Raw genomic sequence first — 22156 nt, 5'->3', positions numbered from 1 at the left:
AAAAGAAATATTTGAAACAACACAAATTCAAATCAGAAATATTAAATAGTTGAATTAAAACACTAATAATATTATATATTTATATGTATTAAGAAGATCTATTTTTAAATTATTTTATTTATTAAGTTTCTAAGCTAAAAAAAAAGTTTCCATCGTGTTTCCAAACAGATATTTTTAAGAATAATCGTGTTTCCAAACAGATATTTTTAGGAATCATCGTGTTTCCATAGCTTGTTTTTGTGTTTCAACGAGTTTCTGTTTCGGAAACGGTAATGAACCTTAAAAAGAGTTTCCGTACAACATATCGTATTTCCAAACAGAGATTTTTAGGAATAATCATGTTTCCATAGCTTGTTTCTGTGTTTCAACGAGTTTCTGTTTCGGAAACGGTAATGAACTTAAAAAGAGTTTCCATACAACATATATACTTTCATTTGATCATGTGCAAATCTTCTTCTCTTAGACTAGTTTACCACTAAAGGGCAAAGACGGTGAAGATTCTCCACTGATTCTGCTAGGAGCTGGAGTATTCCTCCGCGACTGACGTTTGGTGGGAACAATGATGGCTTCATCCTCAAACTTCCCGAGCTTGTCATCAATGTCATCATCGTCTTCATCGCCTTTGAAAACCGGATGAATGTATGCATTCTGCAAGTAGCCTTTAAGGTTCAGGTTTGGCTCTCTTGCGGTTTCCAATGTATCTTTCATCATAGCTTCCTGTAATACAAGAATGATTCATATTTGGTATATGATTGGTGAATCTGAAATGTGAAATGGCTGTTGGAAGAAACAACAAACCTGTAAAGGGTATCTGATGAAAGCTGGCTCATAACGACCTTTGCAGAAGTGGTGGAAACCGATGGTAAGCACAGGTAAAGCAATGAGAAAAGGTGCAGCTAATGCAGCGTGCTTTGTTCCCAATAGTCCCATCAGAAGCAACTGTGATATTACCAATGCTGCTATTACTCGTCCATGAACGTCTGGCCAAAACGCTGCAGCACTCTCGTATTCTTGATTGTATACGTTTATGATCTGACAGAAACAAAAAAAAAAGGATGTTCAAGAATCTGCTTTAAAACAAATTCAACCCAATTGAGGAAGGAAGGAATAAACTTACTTGGTGGCGATACACAATGTAAGCAAGGGCAAAGAAGACCAAGATAAAAGGAAGAAGCATCGGTGTCACAGGAGCGTAAACAAGACCGAGTAGGAAGTAGAGCTGTATCCGAGGCTCACCAGTGTTAAAACCAATGCTTCCCGGGTCCATTGCTTCCTCTCTGTCTTTCTCAGTCTTAACCAAGAAGGCGTTTTTAAGATGGAACATGATCAGAGGTTTCAGCATTAGAATCTCTCCTGCAACTCCTGCCCAACCGTCAACCATTATATACGTGATGAAGAAAGTTGCTTTCATCGGTATCGCAACACCAATGGTCTTTGGGATTTGGTTTGGGGACTGGTTGAGGAAAGAGTTAAGCTGTTCAAACGCAGCTCCAGTGATAACGCTTGCAAGAAAGACGTTCACTAAGTTGAAAATGTAATATCGAAACGCCGATCGTCTCTCTAAAGATGAGATCGACGTAAAGCCTTCAAATTTGGACATGATCATCAGAATGGATGGCAGAAAGGCAAGGAAAAGCTTCAGTGCAATACCAGGTAGAAAACCTTGTATCACTGATTTCATGAATTTACTGCATAAAAAACCAAACCAGTCACTCCAATGTTTTAGTTTGTTCAATGTCAAGAAGAGAGAATGTGATAAAGAAGAAACTCACTCCTCAACAATAACCTTCAAGAATGGAGCAGCTTTCTCGATCCCTTCAATGGTAGCAAGAGATTGTACAAACGCAATGGGGATAATGAAGAAGAAGGTTAGGAAAAAGAAGGCAACATGCATGATCAACCTCCTTACAGTTAGAGAGACATATGGAATAGCAAGATTTGACCAATACACATCACGCGGTTCTGGAGCCCATTCAGTCAGCCATTGGGTTGGGTTTCGTGTCTGTTGAGTCTGAGCACAAACCGCAGCAGCCCATCGGGTTTTAAAGGAGACAAACGCTGCTGGCATAATGGACTTGGGATCATTCACCACTTCCTCCCTTTCTTTACCAATCTCTTTTGATATTTTGTCAATTTCAGCAATGTAATGTTCAATTGCATCAACCTTTTTTCCCCATAGCCCAAGAAAGCCAAGCTGGTTTGTGGAGGAAAGCATGAAAAATGTCAACTTAATAGAACATAACAAGACAGTCATAATAAATAAATAAAGATTGAGAATTTAAATGAAGTACCTTCACCACAATTCTCTGAGTGTTATTCCTAGCGTATTTGAGCTGGTAGTAATCAAGCCAATTCTGCAGCTTTTTCTTCTCTTTCACCAAATCAGCAAGCTTATTTGCATTGCATACAACCTACATATTGTATTCAGACGTAATTCATGAAAGTCAGAACTCAGAAAGCTTAGCATAGTCTCACAACATTTGTTATGTTCTTATATCTCAAGAAAATCATAATTCAAAGAAAACTTAAAAGGTTTCAAATTTAAAGCTTCTAAGGAACTTGCCTGATGTGTCAGGTAGTTATCAGGATGATTGACCAGGAAAAAATGCTCCACCAGTTCACTTACAGACTCATCTGCGTCCGGCGGTACATTTCTAACAAGAACCTATCACAAATCCCAACATATTAAATCGCTGACCACAACTTTACACTCTGTTCAGTGTTTAAAGTTCAAAACCAAGGTAAAGAAAGGAGTCTTACAGTGAACTGGTCAGGTCGACGAGCTTCTGATGCAACAAACTGGAGCCTCATGTTAGCAATTGTCTCATATTCTTTCATCAAAACATAACAAGTCCAGATGGTAAAGGCATAAGCCATTACTATATGAGTCCAAAACCTGTCAAAACATGAAAATATAAAGTCGTAGCTCAAAACTTAACCTGACTACACCCATTTGTGACTGATGAAAACATAAAAGACTAAAAGATGGTAAGGTCTAACGCACCTCACTGAATACTCTGGAATATTTGAAACAGATAGTTTGTCAATGTCGCTGGAAGTTACATTCCTTAGATGCTTAGCCATCTCCAATGTGTTATTTGTCCAGTTGACTGGCACAAGAACTGCCCAAGCAAGCACTGCTATTGGAGCAAAGATCTTAAGCCTGCGCATATAAAGAAAACAAAAGCCAATGTTCATAAAATCATTAAGGAGACAAAAAAAAGTTTCCCTGACCCTTTGCTAAACTTATATATTACTCTTCCTACTGCTAAAAATAGCATACAACATAGTGACCCTTTTGCTTCTTTGTCAATTAGATTGGATTAAGACCAAATCAACCAAAAAACTACAAAGTTAAGAACTTTACCCCAGCCAGTAAATCCGGAGATACACAACTGAATCCAAACCGGCATGATCAATCAGCTCAGGCTCAGGCATTTTCAGAGCCTCTGGCATCCAATTCAAGAACTTCATATAAGACCTGAAGTCAAGATTCACAAAACGCTGTGCAAAGGCACCACCACGAGCAGGGCTGCTTCTTAACCCCTTGAGATACCATTTAGAGAAGTAAACTCTATCGTTGAACGGCTGAAGCCTCAAAACGGCAAAGATAATGAAGAAAACAAAAGCACTGAGGATGTTTATCCCAGCTGATACACCAATATCCTGAAGTGTCGCCATTTCTTAATAGTCTTGCTCCCGTAACTAACAATTCAACCTGTGACAAAAATACAAAGAAGCAGCAAACTTGTTACCAACCAAGTTCAAAATTGAAGCTTGCTGATATGAAATCAACTAAAGAAGCTAAACTCTTAGAACCAAATCAAAATCTTTTGAAACTTCACAATTTAGAGTGCACCAACTTCAGAATCTAAGTGAAACCCCAACTACTAATTATACCAGAACATGTAAAGGCCAAAACTTTAGAAGCAAACCCAAAGAAGATCAAAATTCCAAAACAGTTCGAATCTTTTTTACAGAAACATTAAAAAAGTACCAGCCATGAAACAACAACAACTCAAGGGCATCAACAAAAGTTAGCTTTTTGTGAGCTACCCCCAATTTCACTCCACCGCAACAATGAAATCCAGTGATGTAATTTCAATTAAAAAAAAGGGAGAGAAGAAAGCAAGTTGAGAAGAGAAACCCTAAAGCAGAGGAGTGGAATAATAAGAGACAGAGTTGTTTTGGATCACTTCGAGATACATCCAAAGCTAAGAACTTTCTCTTTTCCCTCTAATCCATCTCTTCAGTGAGATTAGTTAGTAACACGCAACACACAAATCCTAAAACCTTATCGAAAGGTAAGAAATCTCTAAACCTACAGAATAAAAACTTTTTTTTTTCTTTTTTTTTTAAGAACTGTTTGAGATAATGTCGCTATAGAAACTGATAAGAGAAGCAGTTACGAAGGGCTTAAGATATATTTAAGAGATTTAGGCTTCAGAGATCGTACAGTCGCTAGGAAGATGATGATTTGAAGAAGACGAACAGGGCTTTTTTTTTTAATGTTATGACGCTCTGGCTTAACAAAAAGTTTCAATTTTTATATATTTTACTTATTATCGTCTTTTTTTTAATATTTGGAATAATATTTTATTCTTAGTGCCGTTGGAGGATTTTTTCTTTTTCTTTGTGTGTGTGAATGGCTTATTACGTACGTTAGTTCACCTAATAGGCTAATACTAAAACAAAGTAATTAGTCGGTCGATTATATTATTATGTTAAAAAGAATTAGTTTAGTAATTCTGAATCTTCTTTTGTGTTAGCTTTTTAATCAGTTGTGATATTGACGCAAAATCATTTTCTTTGTATATATATATTTTTTATAATTATGGTCGGGCTGCTAATTGTAGTAAGTGGGTTTCCCCTTTATTCAATTATCAAATAAATTAATCCATATTGATGTTTCTTCTCGAGTTTGTTTATGCTGTTTTCTTTTCTTTTCTGTGTAAAACAAAAAAAAAAGATTTGACAACAATAAAATGTCAAAAGCGTATGTTGATCCAGGGATATTGGTTTGTCGATTAAAATAAGTGCCAAGTGAGAAATTATCACCAAGCTTTTTTTAGTTTAGTAGAAGACAAGAAAATAGTAATTTTTCATAAGTTTCATTTGTATTCATCCTTATGCTCGTTGAAATTAACAATGTCACCAACCTGATTGTTTAAAGGTATATAAGTTTTGTTCAATGATTGTTTTCATATAGGAAACAATTGTTTTTGGAGTTTTTTTAGCAATCGATGTTAGTATTTAATTTAATAATGAGAATTTATTGAGTGGTAGCTAAGTTTTGGAATTTCGTAACGGTTAGTTGAAACATGGACTTTTGTAACGGGCAGAAAAATGTTGTGATAGATATATAAATTTCAGATCACTCGCAAACCGAGCCAGTGTAGTGCACGTGCCAACTTTTTTTGATATTCTAGCGTTACGATTCGGTAAGCCATGCGCTTATCGTGGGGACACAGGTTAGTAATGACCGCACTCGCGTACGTGTGACTGCTGATTCTTAAGATAAAGTGTGAACTGAATGAGTAATTATTTTTGTTAAAGTGTGAACTTTATGCTAATGATAAAATTGATAATCATGCAAGATGCGGTGTTCTTTGATCTTTTATAAATTATAAAATGGAGTCAAATATAAACGAAAGTGTTGAATTATTGAACTTTGGAGATTATATTCTAGCAACTTATATATTCATTTCACCTTATTAGTGGCCACGACCATCATTATACGTGCATGGATATTTTGAGTTCGAAACTTCGAATCTCGAACCCACTAATATGCTACTAATATTAAAACCAGTTTGATTCGATCGGTCAAAAGATTTTAGATTTACAAGTATACACCACGAGAAAATAAATGTTCAATGTTTTGTCAAAATATTGGTCCCAAACTTCACTAACGATGACCTTTATTAAAAATGCTCCATTTTGTTTGACATCAACAAACGATGCTCCAAAAACATATCGAATCCGAAATTGGTTCGAGAGGAAAAACTTCATACCGCTTCGATTATTATCCGGACATGGTAGATGTAGTATAAATGTATATAGCAAACGATAAAATTATGGGCCGAAGTCCAATAAGGCCCTTTTCAAATAGAACTAACTAAGTAGGGGCACAAGATGAACAAATTTTCATATCCTACCAACCAAATTAATTGGTTTGGTTGCTCAGAGGTTATTTTCTTTCAGTTCAACGGACTTGTTTTGTTTTCTTCATTGACTTATATCCAGTTTTGTTTTCATTTCCTCGACAATAACTTTGGCATGTCCTCACTTATATTTGTTGTTGTAATTTGTTAAACTTTCGTATTCATCTCTATAAGTGATTAGGTATGTTAAGTTATAATCATGAACAACAAAAACTCATTTTCCATGATTCATTGTAAAACAGGAAATTATTCCGAAATCAAGTATTTGAAAAGCATATATACTAACTTTAAAAGGTGGTTTCAGGTAGAATACACTTATAGGTACTCTATTTGGAAATATATTAGTTGTAAAGACTATATAGAAAGCTCCAATCACATCTTTAGTTTGTCCTTCACAAATATCAGTGATTTTGATGCATCAACAAATCAAAAACTCGTTAGACAGTTGACATATGAAAATATGTAGTTAATGTGATTGTAATTTTCTTCGCTGCATGCAATTGTTTGAAATGATTAGCTCAACAACTCATCTAAATGAATAATTCTGATTGTGATATCCATATAAAACAGTAAGTTACGACGATTTCATGCAACAATAACACTTTGTAAACATTATTATTCAAAATAAGTATTCATGCAAATATGCTAGTACTGCCTCATGATTTTGCCAAGGTATGCCGTGAAAGAACATATCGAGTTTCTGACTAATTTCATCATGGCCAATTTTGTCTACGAACACTCTACGCACTGCTTAACCACTTGAATATGTTTGGTGAATCTATTGTATGTATCATTCACATTGTCGTTTATGTACGATTCGAAGAGGAGAATATTTCCATTTGGTACCATACTAACAAAAAAATTCAATCAGGCAGAACCACAAGAATGTTCCAGAGGCACCTCCCATGTTGTGGGGCGCTGCATCATCTAATTCAAAAAATTGAAATCCCAAATAGTTCGTAAAAGAAATCAAATTAAACACTAACCGGTTCTTGTTCCAAATAATTGGTTACTGTTGGGGTTCCAACATTAACACTTTGTATACATTACGCTTTCATGCAACAGTAAAATGAATTTTCTTCGCTGCATGCAAGTCTTGTTCCAAATAAGTTACGATTTCATGCAACAGTAACACTTTGTATACATTATTATTTATATATATTTCACGTTGAAAGAATCCAAGACAAGATCACGGGATTTCATTCCATGGAATAAAGTCCCTCTTCCAGTACATTAAACAAGCAGTCTAAATTCTTCCATATATCCCTCGAGTTCTTTGTTTTTTTTTTCAGAATTCACTAAGACGATACAGAAGATAATAATTATTTATTTTAGTTACAAAATAATAGTAATAATTTGAAAAGAATAAAACTACATGAATGTGACAAAATAACATAAAACCACACAAAAATAATTAATGTTTTACAGTGTCCAACGAATTATTCTAGGTAAGACCGTAGTAAGACATGTATGGCTTCTACCATTCAGATTCAACTCTCGTTTTAAATTTTGTATGAAAAAAAAAGAACATAACAATATATATACAATGAAAAGAGAAAATCAATTATGAAATGGGGAAAAGGTTGATTTAATAATCATTGATGTTCTTCTTCACCTGTCAATAATAATTATAAGATAGTGTATTAAGCCAGATTGGATCCACACATGATTTCACTTTCAGCCTTTAAGTATACATTCTGATATCTGTATACATATATAGTTATATATACATGTACACACACTCATTGATTAATAAATAAAATAACTCCTGAGACTGAGAAGAGGAATCATAATTTTTCATAAAAGTACAAAAAAATAATATAACATGAGAACAGGCCAAAAGGTAACATTATGCTCATGGATTTCATGAGTGGACAATATCTTTTTTTACTACTATATATCTCTATGTTAGTTCTATTATTAGTCGTTTTCACGATATACTTTTGTCCATAAATATATGTCGTTTCGTTTTTGCTTCTCTATATGATCTTTACAAAATTATTCTCTCTAAAAGTTATTAAAAACAAAAAAAAAAACTTGCAAACTATAACAACCTTCACGTGTTTTTTTTTTATTTCTTGCAATTTATTTGTATGTTTATAATTTGTCAAATCATTGCTTTTTTAAGTCAGCCAACTTAAATATCTATGTGATTTATCTTTCTCACCAATAAAAACCCAATTTGGCAAATTTCATTTACATTTTATGTCGTACAATGTTACGAATTAGTAGGTCAACTGAATTAATCAAATTAGGAAAAAAAAATGATGAAAGTATTGAGAGAGCTTTGAATAGTAGCAACTAGCAAGTACAAATTATATTGGTAACCAAATCAAATGTGTGAAGTTAACTCGAAGACGTGGTGTACTATAAGGAATGCAAGAACACAAGTAGAGAATCACAAAATAAAAAAGGCTTTGGGAAAAGCAAAACAAGACTGAGAGAGAAAAAGGCAAAAATAACCCAAAAAGAACGCGAGTCAAATGTTGCCTCCCCCCCCCCCCCCCCCAAATTTACTATTTTTTTACTCCCAATTTTTAATTTTATTCAAAACCTGTTATATATTGTATAGTAATTCCTTAATTATATATACTTCAAAAACTTTATAATATAATAGAAAAAATGAAAGCAAATTCCAAACTCCCACCGACACAAACACCAAGAAACACAAGTCAGATCACTTATCATCAAAATGGGTCAAGAAATTCAACAATCTCATCTCAATCACACAATTATAATAGAATACTAAGATAGCATATAAAAAGACTTGTAAAATCATTCGTATTAAGAATCTTGCATTATAAGTTAAATGAAGTCTTAAATACGTTTTTATCAAATTAATGTACAAATGAATCTACGAAGAAACAGAGGTTTTAATTAAAAAAGAAATTAAAAAAATAATATAGTTTTCTCTCTCTTCATAACTCGAGCAAACCTTTGGAATCAAATCTCTCTCTCTCTTCTCTTACTACTACTTACCTATCCCTTTCTTTAATGGCGATGCTTCTTCTTCTAACTACTACTACTACTACTACTACCCCCAGCACTCACTGTTACTCTTCTTCTTCTTCTTCTCTGTCACTGTCTATTCTCTCTTTTGGACCCTTTCATGGAGTTGTTTCTTAGTCCTCCTCCTCGTACGTGATCAAACACACCGACACCTAATGGCTTCTGGAGATAGAGCTCTGTTCACCGTTTTGCTTCTCTTCATCGCTTCGATCTCTGGATTCTCTGTTGTTCGTTGTGTTACTGATCCATCTGATGGTAAAGTATTAAGCTTTTTATGAGTTTTGTGACTATTTCTTCTTTCTTTGATTTTGATCATCTCTTTTTGTGATTTGAGAACCTGAGATTGAAGGGTTTTTATACTAAAGTTGATTACTTTAGATTCAGATGATAAAACCCTTTTCAGATTCTGTTTGATGAGTTTTGTAAGATTTGATGATTTTGAGACAATCTGTTTCCTGAGAAACCGCCGGAACTAATGGGAAATGGAAATGATAATGCCGGTTGGTAAAATAAAAAAAGGCACCAAATTTAAGATCTTTCTTCTTCACTTAAATGTGTTTACTTACTTTTTTTTAGCTCAAAAAGGCAAAATAGTAACTTTATGGAAGATTTTTTCTTGGTTCTTTATAGATCCTTTGATGAGTTTCATCTGACTGACATATGAGTTGTTCTCTTCTTATTGGTCTTGTTGCAGTTCAAGCACTTCAGGTTTTGTATACTTCACTGAATAGTCCTTCACAGCTAACCAATTGGAAAAATGGTGGTGGTGATCCATGTGGAGAGTCATGGAGAGGGATTACTTGTGAAGGCTCAGCAGTTGTCACTATGTAAAAAAAATCAAGATTTTGGAACTTTTTTTTTTATTTCCACTTGCATGGATTTGATTGATTCTGGAGTGTCTTATAATCTTCTTTTTATTTTGTTGTTGTGATTGGAACAGTGATATATCGGATTTAGGAGTCTCTGGCACTCTTGGATACTTGCTTTCAGACCTAATGTCACTCAGAAAATTGTATTGGCTTTGGAATTTTCTCTGTTTTTCTGTTTGTTTGATCTTTGTGTGTTTTTAAGATTTTGATTTAACAACTTTGGTCTCTCTCTCATTTTGGTTACAGGGATGTTAGTGGTAACAGCATCCATGATACACTTCCATACCAATTGCCACCGAATCTCACAAGCATGTAAGGATGTGTTTGTTCTTATAGTATTTACTCACAGTGCTCACTTTGAAACTAACAGTTGACAGAAATTGTAATGCAGAAATCTGTCGAGAAACAACCTAAGTGGTAACCTTCCATATTCCATATCTGCAATGGGTTCTCTTTCATATATGTGAGTTTGCTATTATAGAACCATAGATTGTGAGATGTCTAGCATACTTCTTTTTGTCCAGGTATTAAACTTTGAAATGTTATTGTTTAGGAATGTAAGTGGTAATTCACTTTCAATGTCGATAGGAGATATCTTTGCCAATCATAAATCACTCTCAACCTTGTAAGATCTCTTTACCAATCTCTTTATCATAGTCATCACTGCCAAGTTTCTAGTTTCCATTGATCTATTGCTGTTTTATTCAGGGACCTTTCTCACAACAACTTCAGTGGCGATCTTCCGAGTTCTTTAAGTACAGTGTCCAAACTTTCCGCTCTGTGAGTGCTTTCAGACTTTCATTGTTGCAACGCGAATTAAGAAGTGCCAAAGGGAATTCCTTATGATGATGCTATCTTCATTTGTGACAGTTATGTTCAGAACAATCAGTTTACAGGTTCCATCGTTGTTCTCTCGGGTTTACCTTTGAAAACTCTGTAAGTCTCATTTCAAATAGAGGAAAGAAACAAATACATTATATAATTTCCCAATCACACTTACCCTATGTGTTTTCTTGGCAGAAATGTTGCAAACAATCATTTCAATGGATCCATACCTAAGGAGCTTAGCTCTATTCAGACCATAATGTAAGCTTTCAAAAAACAAACCTGTTAAGTTCTTTACTTTGGAGTTTGCTTTCAGTTTAAACTGTAAGTTTATGTCTTTGATATTCCTAAATGAAACAGATATGATGGTAACTCCTTTGATAACGTCCCTGCCTCTCCTCAACCAGACAGACCTGGCAAAAAGGGGAAACCTTCTGGTTCTAAAAAACCTAAAATTGGTACTGAAGAGAAATCTTCAGAGTCTGACAAGGGTTTGTCTGGTGGAGTAGTCACTGGTATAGTGTTCGGATCTCTATTCGTTGCTGGTATTATAGCACTTATTCTTTACTTGTGCCTTCACAAGAGAAAAAGAAAAGTTGGAGGAAGCACAAGAGCTGCTCAAAGAAGTCTTCCACTTAGTGGAACAACTGAGACGCAAGAGCAGAGGGTAAAAAGTGTAGCATCCGTTGCAGACTTGAAGTCTTCGCCAGCAGAGAAAGTAACGGTTGATCGGGTTATGAAAAACGGGTCAATAAGTAGAATAAGATCTCCAATTACTGCTTCACAATACACTGTTTCCTCTCTGCAAGTAGCAACAAACAGCTTTAGTCAAGAAAACATCATTGGTGAAGGTTCTTTAGGCCGTGTCTATAGAGCAGAGTTCCCCAATGGAAAGGTAACTCAAAAGTTGATAGGCTTCTACTCTAAGCGAAGCCAATATGCTTTCTTTGGACTAAACTTTCTCTGTGTAACCTATTTATAGATAATGGCGATTAAGAAGATCGATAATGCAGCACTTTCATTACAAGAAGAAGATAACTTCTTAGAAGCCGTTTCAAACATGTCACGATTGAGACATCCAAACATTGTTCCCTTGGCTGGATACTGCACCGAACATGGTCAACGTCTTCTAGTCTATGAATACGTGGGAAATGGGAATCTAGATGATACGCTTCACATGAATGATGATAGAAGCATGAACCTTACTTGGAATGCGCGTGTTAAAGTGGCACTCGGAACTGCCAAGGCTTTAGAGTACGTGCACATTGTTATGCTTATCTCTTTAATGAACAACATCCATGTTAAACCGGAGTCTTCTGTTTTTGTTTTAATAGGTATTTGCACGAAGTTTGCTTGCCGTCAATTGTACATAGAAACTTCAAATCGGCGAATATATTGCTAGATGAAGAACTTAATCCTCACTTATCAGACAGTGGTTTAGCTGCTTTGACACCTAACACTGAGAGACAGGTAATAACACAAGAGGAAGAATCAGATGTTGAGCTACTGCTGAAACATTTTCTAAGTCTTTCATGGTTTATGTAAACAGGTTTCAACTCAAATAGTGGGTTCATTTGGATACAGCGCTCCAGAGTTTGCATTGTCGGGAGTTTATACTGTCAAAAGTGATGTATACACTTTTGGAGTAGTAATGCTCGAGCTCCTAACTGGTCGGAAGCCTCTTGACAGGTTTCTTTTTCATATTTTTAGTGGCCAGTCTTGTACAAATTCATGGATTTGATTTTCCTCAAGTAATCTGTGCTTTGTGTATGTGTGTTTGATAGCTCAAGGACGAGAGCAGAGCAATCACTAGTGAGATGGGCTACACCGCAGCTTCACGACATAGATGCTTTGTCTAAAATGGTTGATCCTTCTCTTAATGGCATGTATCCAGCTAAGTCACTGTCTCGTTTTGCGGATATCATTGCTCTCTGTATTCAGGTATATATATCATCCAAACTCTGGATAATGTCCAAGTTAAAACAAAACAGAAATTGTTTTGTAAAGTAACCATATCTCTCTTTTTTGTTTGTTATTTTAGCCGGAACCAGAGTTCAGGCCCCCAATGTCAGAGGTGGTGCAACAGCTAGTGAGATTAGTTCAAAGAGCAAGTGTTGTCAAACGAAGATCTAGTGATGACACTGGATTTTCGTACAGGACACCTGAACACGAGCACGTTGATATCTCATTCTGAGTAGTGATCCAAAACAACTTTTAAGCTCGAGTCATTTCTGGCATTGGAAGCTAAAAAGCAGTTTGAAAACTTCAGAGGAAGAGAGTTTTGCCAATACATAATCCGATCAAAGGGATGCGTTGTGGATGGAGAAGTAAAGAAAACATCTTGGTGCAGACGGAAGTAAGAACTTGTATGTTTGTGTATTTCTGCGAGGAACATATTATTAGAGTACATAACTTTGTTTCAATCATCTTTCTTGTACTTTTTTCTCTTTATTTTTGTCGAATAATCATGTCTGAAACCTTCATTGCAAGTTGCAGCTAATAATAATTCAAATTTTGCCTGACTAAGACTTTGGTTGTTGAATAATTTAGAAAAACTGGTTTGATACTTTAAGAAAAGTGAAACATGATTAGGAAGAAGTGAGAAGATCGATCTGATGTTAGTTTTTGTTGTTCATATTCATCTGCTCTCATCAGACGAAACAACAGACCAGAATAAACAAACCTAAAGTTAACTTAAACCCCACGGGAAGTCTATACAACCGACTCTGCCAACATAATTTTCTTCATCATCTCTCCGATCTCTCTCCTGCTTTCACATTTTCTAAGTTTTGGAACGCACCATACAAACATCATCACAACCACCAGGACAAAGACCGACAAAGATAAAACCCTAACTTACTAAAATCTGCACCAAAGAGCTTCCAAGTTATAACTCACCATCCCCTGTGGCTTTTATCTTCAAGAACCCGCGTTTATCTTTTTCTGCGCTTCGTTTCCACCTGAAGACAACAACAGCATCGTTAATATCAGTGACAAGCTTTTGGGCACAAAACAGGAAGAAAACAAGGGTTCCTTTGAGTGCTAGACATTTCAGAAGCTAATATCGTGGAAAGGCGATTTGAAATCATTCTCTGAGCTAACAGTCATAGAGATTTCTAACTCTGATATCCATAGAATGCTCAAGTGCATGGAAGTGGAAGCATTACAAAATGGACCTTTAATAACCTTAACAGACAGATTGTTTTGCAGCTAGACCTGGAGGAACCTTAAGCAAAGATCAGATCCTTACAGGACCAAAAACAATAAATTGTATCTTTCTGGCCATTCCCCACTTAGCAAGCACCATTAAGCCAGTGCATAAATTTGGTTTCGTAACTTTTCCCAGATCTCAAATTGAAGTCAATGACACGGTTGCACACAAAGGGGCAGAGGCTAAAGTTATTAAAGTGATAGAACATCTATATAGGAGATGACTAAAGAGAGACAAACGGACCTTGACATCATCAGCTGGAGAAGAATTAAACCCGTTCTGTGATTTTTTGACATCGTCATCAGAACTGCATTCAGCACACACAAAGTGATCAAGCTTCTTTGCTTCTTCAATCGTCATGCCAACACACGCAGGATGGTACCTACAACATCGAATTGTAATGCTTATTATCAATAACTTGTGGAAAAGAATTTGCAAGTTTAAACAGAAACTTAAGTCTCTTTTCCATTGAAATGGAAGTAAGGAAGTTAATAGAAAGACAAATATCAACAATTACCAGTCTTTGCAGCCTTCACATTGCACCATGAGATCATCTGGATTATAAGGCATTTCACATTTGCAGTACCTTCAGAAGCAAAAACAAGCCACAACATAATAAACATCATGGAAATTCCAGGTAAGAAGACTTAATTCTGAACTGATTACGATTTATCTACTTACACAGCAACTCGATCAGGGGTAAACGCGCCAGTAGCAGCCTTGTACTCGAATCTACAATAATAATCCTCCGCACCAACGTTTTCAAGCCTCGTGTAGTTTTTGAAGGTGTGAACAATGCATTTCCCCTCAATGGTGTGTGCGCTTTGAACATCAAAATGGTCAGACAAGAAAAGCTCTTTGGCACCATGAAATTGTCTCCTACCACCAAGGGACTCCTCAGGACGGTAATACCATCGACAGTGCACCTTCACATTGTTCCTAGCATCAGCTTCGATCTTCTCGACACGGGCCACATATGGTGGTTTACCAGCATCTGATGGACGCATCAACACACAATCTCCCACTGCAGAAAACAACCTCAAAGATTAGTTCATGCCCAATTGATATGAAAGCTTGCGACTTTTGTACACTAGTAACCCTACACAGCTAGCTAGCATTCTTTCAGCTACAAAAGGTCAAAAATTAAATGAACAAAAGTATGGGTTGCGAATTTTAAAAGCATCACTTTCTTCCACTAAAAATGCGTAGACCATAACACATTGACCTAGTCACCAGGGAAAGAAAAAAAGGAACATTTCACATGTGGAAAGCTCATATTTTTGCGTCAAGAAACATAACGAGCTACAATGCAGATGATAGAGATGCAGTGAATCTAGATACCAAAACCAAACAAAAGAAAGGGTCCATGTTTCACATTCAACCAGCTAAACACAAACTTCTTATATAGAAACCAAAAAAAAAAAAGGAAATTTACAGATAAAAAGCCCAAAATAAAAACAATTCACTGAAATGTAGCTTCGATTTAACAACGAGAGCTACCAAATATCACATTTTTCGCCATAGCACAAACCAAACACTATCCAAATCCTATCTACAGAGCAGTGACATACACAGTTAACAGCTACACAAAGAACCAAAAACAAGGATGCATCTAAAACACATACAAGCAGACATTGAACGATACAGACTCCATATCTAAGCTCTCAATCAATCCCTTCCTTCCTAGAAATACAATTGAGCCTCAAATGCCCAAAAAACATGCACAAGAAAGAGAAGGATAAAAATAAGAGTACCTCTCACAACTTTGTTGGTGCCCTTGATGGTATAAGAGTCCAGCTCCTTCCTCCCCGGCTTAATTTTCGAGGCGACACCAGGTCGAGTTTTCGCCATGGAAGCTAGGGTTTTTTTTTTCAAACCGGAATTAAAAAAAAGGTAAGGTTTTTTGGGGGTTGCCGGAAATGTATAAAAAGATTGGGGCTTTTGAGAAGATCAGGATGTGTAGATCGATGGGTATGAGGAGGAAGAAAGTGAAATCAGAGTGAAGGGGAGAAGGGAGGAAGACGAAGAGAGTAAATCTGGAACCCTAGATTCTCTCCAGGTGAAGAAGATGAGTCATTTGCAAATTTGGGAGTTTTACTGTTGTTGTTGTTGTTGCCAAAGCCCAATTTATTTTTTTGCCCTTTTTTTTTTTTTTTTCTCTTATTAACAAATTTGGAAATTTTGTTACTTTTTCCTGCGACTGACTTTTACCGTAAAATTGGGAAAAAGGTGAATAATTTTCAAAAATTTTACTGTCGTTTTTGGAATTTGGATCGAGATATTTGTGCAGATAAAAAAAGAGGTAAAAAAAAAAAGTACACAAATTTAATTTGATTTTCATGGTCATCACTCATCTAAGTTTTTTTTATGTTATCATGTTGTTAGAGCTATACTGACAAGATCAATGTTTTATATATACCACGCGTGTTTAATCTTTCGGCTAATATAAATTTACTAAATAATAATCAGTTTTGGTGTTTGATGAAACAAAACAAAAACATTAGTGAATGAAAGCTAAATTAATCATGGATATACGTAAGTCCAAAACAGCCAGTTTGGCACACCAATAACATGAATATTTTTAATCAAAAGTTCAATGATATTTCTTTTGATATACCAAACTGTCATATACTAATTATTTAGATTGAACTTTACTAAAACACAAAATCATATGTGAGATTTGAAAAAATCTTAGAGCTTGCACATGATTAAAGGAAAACTATATGTAAGTGAACACATTCAAACGAAAAAAAAAAACAGAGAGACCATATTTTTTTTTTTCTTCTTTTTGCCACAATATGCCGATTAAACATTTTTTTTTGATATTTTCAGTACAATTACCAAGTTTTTTGAAATCTCTCTCTAATGCATATGAATATAAGAAAAGAAAAAAAAAAGAAACGAAAATTTTCTAGAATTTCTGAATGACAACAGAATTTGCGAGACCGGCTTGATCAATGGTCTGAGAAGGGTCAGTAAGTGGCTTTGGTGGGAACCCCATGACCTGAAGTGTGTAATTGATTGCATTCCCTGGTCGAGAAGACTCAATGAATGCACGAATGTCGTTGACAGTGTGATGGTTGTTGAACTTAGCCACTATACGTGTCCCATCACCGAGCCTAAGCTGGATCGATGTGGATGGAAGAGTTTCACCTACTACAAAGCTCTGTGACGGTGATGAAACCGCTGCTACATCGGATACTAGGTTGTCTAGGCTTGAAGCTGTTGATGAGCTGGCACCACCTAGAGTCCTTCCGACTCCTTGAAATGCAACCTTAGGTTTCTCTCGCTCCTATAGAAGCAAAGATGTTTCAGTGTTGTTACCATAGTAGTTACTGCATCTCAATACATAACTGAGCCAGTCCATAGTAGGTTAGATTTTAATTTGGTTATTATCATTCATAAACTGAAATACTTTGGATTAAACACTCTAATAGGCTAAACACCAAACCAAAAACGACATAAAGAAAGCAAAGAGGAGACTCACGGGGCATTTCTCCTCTCTTCTCATTAGATTGACATGTACCGGAGCTCTTTTATCAGCAGGCTCAAGCTCCTTTGGGCATTCAGACTTTCGAATGCTCTGCAATAAAAAAAACATTCCAAAATCCGAATTAAGACAAGGTTTTTTTTTTTGAACATGGGAAACTCAGTACCTAAACTATAAGCACTAAGCCACTAACCAAACAAAAGCACCACACTTACATCAAGAAACGAAGCGTTCTCAGGATCATCCAACTTCCTCAAAGGTCCATCATCAACAGTGAATCCGTTAGACCAGAAAATAATATTGTGAATCACAGGCTCAGGCTGTTGAAGAGCAGTTGGCACACTATCTCCAGAGAGCAACCTCCCGGTACCAGTAAAGCTTCTAGAACTAGAAGGACGCTCAAGAGGTCCTTCCACAGCTCCTAGTTGCCTTGCTTGATTGAAAATCTCATCAACATCATCGTGTTTCGGTTCTTTCGTAGGATCCTGAACAAGCATACCACTGCAAACACACAAAGATCATATCAAGTTTCTGAATGTTCCTGAACAAACAAGTATACCACTACAAAGATCCAATCAAGTTTCAACATTTTTACCAATCATACTAATCTGAGTAAATTACTAAACTGAAACAATCTCATGAATATATATAATACAATAAACCCTCGGATTCAAAGACACAACATAGTTAAAAAAGCAGATCATAATGAAATTAGTTGAAAAATCACATGAATGAAAAAATCTGAAATCTTGAGATTTCAGGGGTTTTAAAAAAGCACCGACCTTTTCTCACCACCGGTGAAATACTCCTGAGGTCCATCGGAGTCACTATCGGAATCAGGTCCTGATCTACGGTTCAGATCGGAAAGCGTACGGATACCACCAGTCCGACCACTCGTTGGCTTCGACGGTTTCTTGTCCTTAGACGACATATCTCCGCTGCTTTGATCGGAAAAAAAAAAAAAAAAGCAAAAAGGAAACGAATTTGAGAGAGCGAGAGAGAGAGAGAATTATTAAGAGGAATTAAATCGAACTAACTATGAAACAATGCACTAATAAGCATTACGCGCTAACCAAGCGCGTGGAATCTAGTTACTGACTTTTGCCTTTGTTAATTCTTACGCGTTTGCTCGTGCGCGTGTGATTAGCGAAAAACAAATCAGGATTAATATAATAATTTTTTTTTTTTGCTATTTAGCGTTTGAGAAATTATAAAAATAGAACACCTTTTTGTATTATTTCCGAATAATCTTTTAAGCGAATTTTAGTAGCGATAATAAAGTTAAACAATTTTTTTTTTCTTTTTTCTTGTAAGCAATTGATGAATCTATGAACAAGTTTCGTAGACCTACTACTTCAGAAAGTGAATAAATGCTTGCTTTTTTACTCGAAAGTGGAACCACTTTAGTCTAATCAGCTTTTAAAGTTGGAAAGAATCAAAAACCAAACAATAGAATAGAACTTACGTTCCACTGTCTCTCTCCTTTCTTGCGGACTTTATTATGGGTAAGTCGTCGGCAAGACTCCGCCGGAGCCAAACCTCTACGTCGGAGAACAAAACGATCGACGGTGAGTTGTCGGGTAAAGATGGCTCTAATGTTCCTCATAGCTCCGACTCAGAGACTGAGTCAAACTCGAGCTTAGATTCCGGGACCGAGTCGAACATGAGCTCTGACTCGACAACTTACACAGGACTCTCGGCGATCGTAAGGGTCTTGTCTGATTCTGTGCTTCGAACGGAATTGGCGGAGATGGAGATGATCAAGGCTCGTGAAGCAGCTAGGTTGGAAGCTGAGAAGAGGAGGTTGGAAATGGAAGTAGAGTTGACTCGGATGGTGCTTGAGACTCATTTGCAAGCGGCGGCGTCGTTACTCGTCGGAGAACAGAATATTTCTCCGGCAGAGAGGAAGAGAAAGAGATCAGAAGAAGCTGAAGAACACGATGAGCCCTCCTCCTCCACCACAAGGTAATTAATTAAACTCAAAAACACCCCTTCAGGCCTTCACCGTTAAAAGATCCGCATTAGAGAAACACTAACAAAGGTTCTGTAATGAATGCAGGGAAAAGAGTTTAGCTTTGTTGGGATTACTTCAACTTAACCTGATTTTTTGGAACTCTTTGACCTGACAAATTACAACAAAAAAAGTCATAAGTCAAAAGGTCAAACTGTCTTATGTTTGGTGTAATCTTTATGTGTTTCGAGGGAGGATACTTCTTTACTCTTTTGTTCAACCTCTAATGAATAATTTTATTAATACAAAATCCAATAGAAGGTGTGTTGTTTAGTACCCTTTCTTCTAATTCTAATGAACGTTAGGCATAGTGAGGATTTAACAACTCGAGCTTATACATATGAAAATGTACCTTGCTCCTAAGAAAGGACCATGTAGCAAGTTTGGCCTCGAGCTCTTGATGGCATGTAGCCTACCCTACTCATTTACTGTTGAAAGATATTGGTTCTTCTTCCATAGAATACAACAAACGTTTCACTTGTAAGAGAAAGTGCACAGTTTACGATTGTAAGGTGTAACCAAAGTTGATCTGTTTAGTAACTAACTAACTTTGACTTTGTTCAAAAACAGAGTAAGACGTGGACAAGAGAGAAAAACGTTGTGTGAATCTGATTTTTTTTTTTATTACAACAATACACATACGATAATATACCACCAAAACTCAATTTGTAAACTAACAATCAGAAACTGTATGTTGTTCATGTTCTTCAAAATTAAGTATGAATTGGTTAAGTCATATAGTAAAGATGACATGCTAATATAGTTAAATACATATAGTTCTCAGTTTCTCACGTCTTGATCTCTCTTTTTTTATTTCTTGTCAGCTAAAGTATGGGTAAGTTAACTTCTATCCTATTGTTGTTGATTATATCATCATACGCCACTGCTTCAATCAAAATTGGTCTCAAGAAGATCATCAAACAGCCAAAATCAATTACTTACATAGATGGAAAAATCCTGCCAGGTCGTTACTGCTTTTAAGCAGGATTTTTCCATCTATGTAAGTAATTGAACGGGAAGTTCTGATATATGGGTACCCGGTGTAAATTGGCCTGTAAGGCTGGTCATGGCATATATATCTAGCGATTCGTCGACCTACGTAAAGAACGGTACATCTTCCTACTCATGTTTTTTTTATTTTCTCAATATCCCATAATCTAATTATAAATCTTACAGGAGAACCCGTAACAGTCCCCTATGAGGGTATTCCTATCGAAGGATTCTTGAGCATAGATGATATTACTATAGGTCAAATGGTTGTGCAAAACAAGTAAGAATATTGACCTTGAACATCGTTAATAATTGGTTTCATTTACTTTGTTTAACTTTACGCATTTTTACATTCAGCAATTCATAGAGGCTAATAACGAAGCCGGTGGAAAAAACACAATTCAATATATGCCTTTAGATGGTATTCTTGGGCTGGGATTCCAAGAGAATTCTGTGAAACGTTCGGTCCCTCTTTGGTAAGTATTTTTTTTACAGCTGTATCTTTAAGCATTATACTACTAACACTGATAAATCTTTTTATGCTATACTATATAGGGAGAACATGCGAACACAAGGTCTGATTCAACAGCATATTTTCTCCATTTGGTTAAAATATTACAACCCACAAGATGCAGAAAATGGAGTTATCATATTTGGTGGATACGATCAAGCCCACTTTAAAGGGTCGCACACCTATGTTCCTGTAACACAGAATGTTTATTGGGAGTTCGTTATGGGGACAATACACATCGGAGGGGAACAAACTGATCTTTGCCCCGAGGGTTGTGCAGCAATTGTTGACACCGTCTATTCTATAGTGAGAGGCCCACGGGTAAGAAATTTTATTGTATATTTTTTTTTGTCCTCTCATGTTGAAAATGACATCCCGTTTATGTGGCATTTTTTCGTTGTTGTAAATAACCTAATGGTTTTTTTTCTAGTCTATAATTAATAGTATAAATCGAGCTATAGGAGTAGACGACTTTCTTACAGGATCAGTGGATTGCACAAAGATTTCCTCAATGCCCACAATCTCCTTCACCATCGGTGAAAAAACTTTCTCTATACTCCCTAATGATGTAAGTTCAGACTATTTTCTCGCTAAGTTATATTTCTTATATCTTATGATGATAGAGAGTTTATGATTTTTACTTTTTTTTTCGGTTTTGAATTTCAGTATATAGAAAAATCTACAACATGGTGCACATCCTTATTCAGGCCCCATATTGGTGGTCATGATGATGATGATGATCACTGTCATGATCACAGTCATGATCGCTGTGACAGTCATGATGATGATGATGATCACAGTCATGATGATGATGATGACAGTCATGATGATAATGATGACAGTCATGATGATGATGATGATGATGATGACAGTCGTGATGATGATGATGACAGTCATGATGATCAACATGATGATGATGATAATAGCGACAACGATTATGAACCGGATACTAATCTATGGTATTAACTTTCAATTATGGTTTGGTATATAGTAGGAATAGGATGATATGTTAATTGGTTTGGGCTAACATGCACGCAGGATTTTGGGGGCAGTGTTTATCAGACGATGCCACATTATTT

The 22156-nt window shown here is 36.0% G+C and overlaps 5 protein-coding genes across 8 annotated transcripts; 2 read left to right on the top strand and 3 right to left on the bottom strand.

Moving 5' to 3' along the window:
* Positions 1-323: 323 nt before the first annotated feature.
* On the bottom strand, positions 324-4788 carry LOC104722823 (hyperosmolality-gated Ca2+ permeable channel 1.2). Of its 3 annotated transcripts, none has more exons than XM_019231543.2 (10): positions 4148-4788; positions 3368-3718; positions 3005-3163; positions 2761-2896; positions 2564-2665; positions 2292-2411; positions 1773-2194; positions 1118-1688; positions 799-1032; positions 324-717 (listed from the first exon to the last, which is right to left on the bottom strand). In XM_019231543.2, the coding sequence occupies exons 2-10, from the start codon at positions 3679-3681 to the stop codon at positions 460-462; spliced, it is 2316 nt and encodes a 771-aa protein (XP_019087088.1). In that variant the 5' UTR covers positions 3682-3718; positions 4148-4788; the 3' UTR covers positions 324-459. The 3 variants fall into 3 exon arrangements, with proteins under 3 accessions (XP_019087088.1, XP_019087090.1, XP_019087091.1); XM_019231545.2 differs by having other exon boundaries at positions 4457-4657; XM_019231546.2 differs by having other exon boundaries at positions 3998-4523.
* A 4020-nt stretch (positions 4789-8808) lies between these two features.
* On the top strand, positions 8809-13390 carry LOC104722821 (protein STRUBBELIG-RECEPTOR FAMILY 8). Its single transcript, XM_010441060.3, has 15 exons — positions 8809-9425; positions 9865-9997; positions 10111-10182; positions 10286-10351; positions 10431-10502; positions 10593-10664; positions 10748-10819; positions 10910-10975; positions 11060-11125; positions 11225-11759; positions 11847-12118; positions 12199-12334; positions 12414-12553; positions 12649-12805; positions 12906-13390. The coding sequence occupies exons 1-15, from the start codon at positions 9326-9328 to the stop codon at positions 13056-13058; spliced, it is 2112 nt and encodes a 703-aa protein (XP_010439362.2). The 5' UTR covers positions 8809-9325; the 3' UTR covers positions 13059-13390.
* A 19-nt stretch (positions 13391-13409) lies between these two features.
* LOC104722820 (chromatin remodeling protein EBS) lies at positions 13410-16258 on the bottom strand. 2 transcript variants are annotated; one of them, XM_010441059.3, is made up of 5 exons: positions 15830-16258; positions 14757-15099; positions 14593-14661; positions 14319-14457; positions 13410-13824 (listed from the first exon to the last, which is right to left on the bottom strand). In XM_010441059.3, exons 1-5 carry the CDS (start codon positions 15924-15926, stop codon positions 13798-13800), a joined length of 675 nt encoding a protein of 224 aa, XP_010439361.1. In that variant the 5' UTR covers positions 15927-16258; the 3' UTR covers positions 13410-13797. The 2 variants fall into 2 exon arrangements, with proteins under 2 accessions (XP_010439361.1, XP_087329550.1); XM_087473424.1 differs by lacking the exon at positions 13410-13824 and having other exon boundaries at positions 14163-14457; positions 15830-16177.
* A 706-nt stretch (positions 16259-16964) lies between these two features.
* LOC109124456 (plant UBX domain-containing protein 3) lies at positions 16965-18757 on the bottom strand. Its single transcript, XM_010441058.2, has 4 exons — positions 18348-18757; positions 17781-18066; positions 17563-17658; positions 16965-17367 (listed from the first exon to the last, which is right to left on the bottom strand). The coding sequence occupies exons 1-4, from the start codon at positions 18494-18496 to the stop codon at positions 16987-16989; spliced, it is 912 nt and encodes a 303-aa protein (XP_010439360.2). The 5' UTR covers positions 18497-18757; the 3' UTR covers positions 16965-16986.
* Positions 18758-18807: 50 nt separating this feature from the next.
* On the top strand, positions 18808-19849 carry LOC104722817 (uncharacterized protein At4g22160). The gene is made up of 2 exons (XM_010441057.3): positions 18808-19530; positions 19625-19849. The coding sequence occupies exons 1-2, from the start codon at positions 19067-19069 to the stop codon at positions 19689-19691; spliced, it is 531 nt and encodes a 176-aa protein (XP_010439359.2). The 5' UTR covers positions 18808-19066; the 3' UTR covers positions 19692-19849.
* Positions 19850-22156: the final 2307 nt, after the last annotated feature.

Source organism: Camelina sativa, chromosome 11 (genome assembly GCF_030686135.1).
Source record: "Camelina sativa cultivar CO46 ecotype springtype chromosome 11, ASM3068613v1".
NCBI lineage: Eukaryota > Viridiplantae > Streptophyta > Magnoliopsida > Brassicales > Brassicaceae > Camelina > Camelina sativa.
This window is presented reverse-complemented; position numbering and strand designations above follow the sequence as displayed.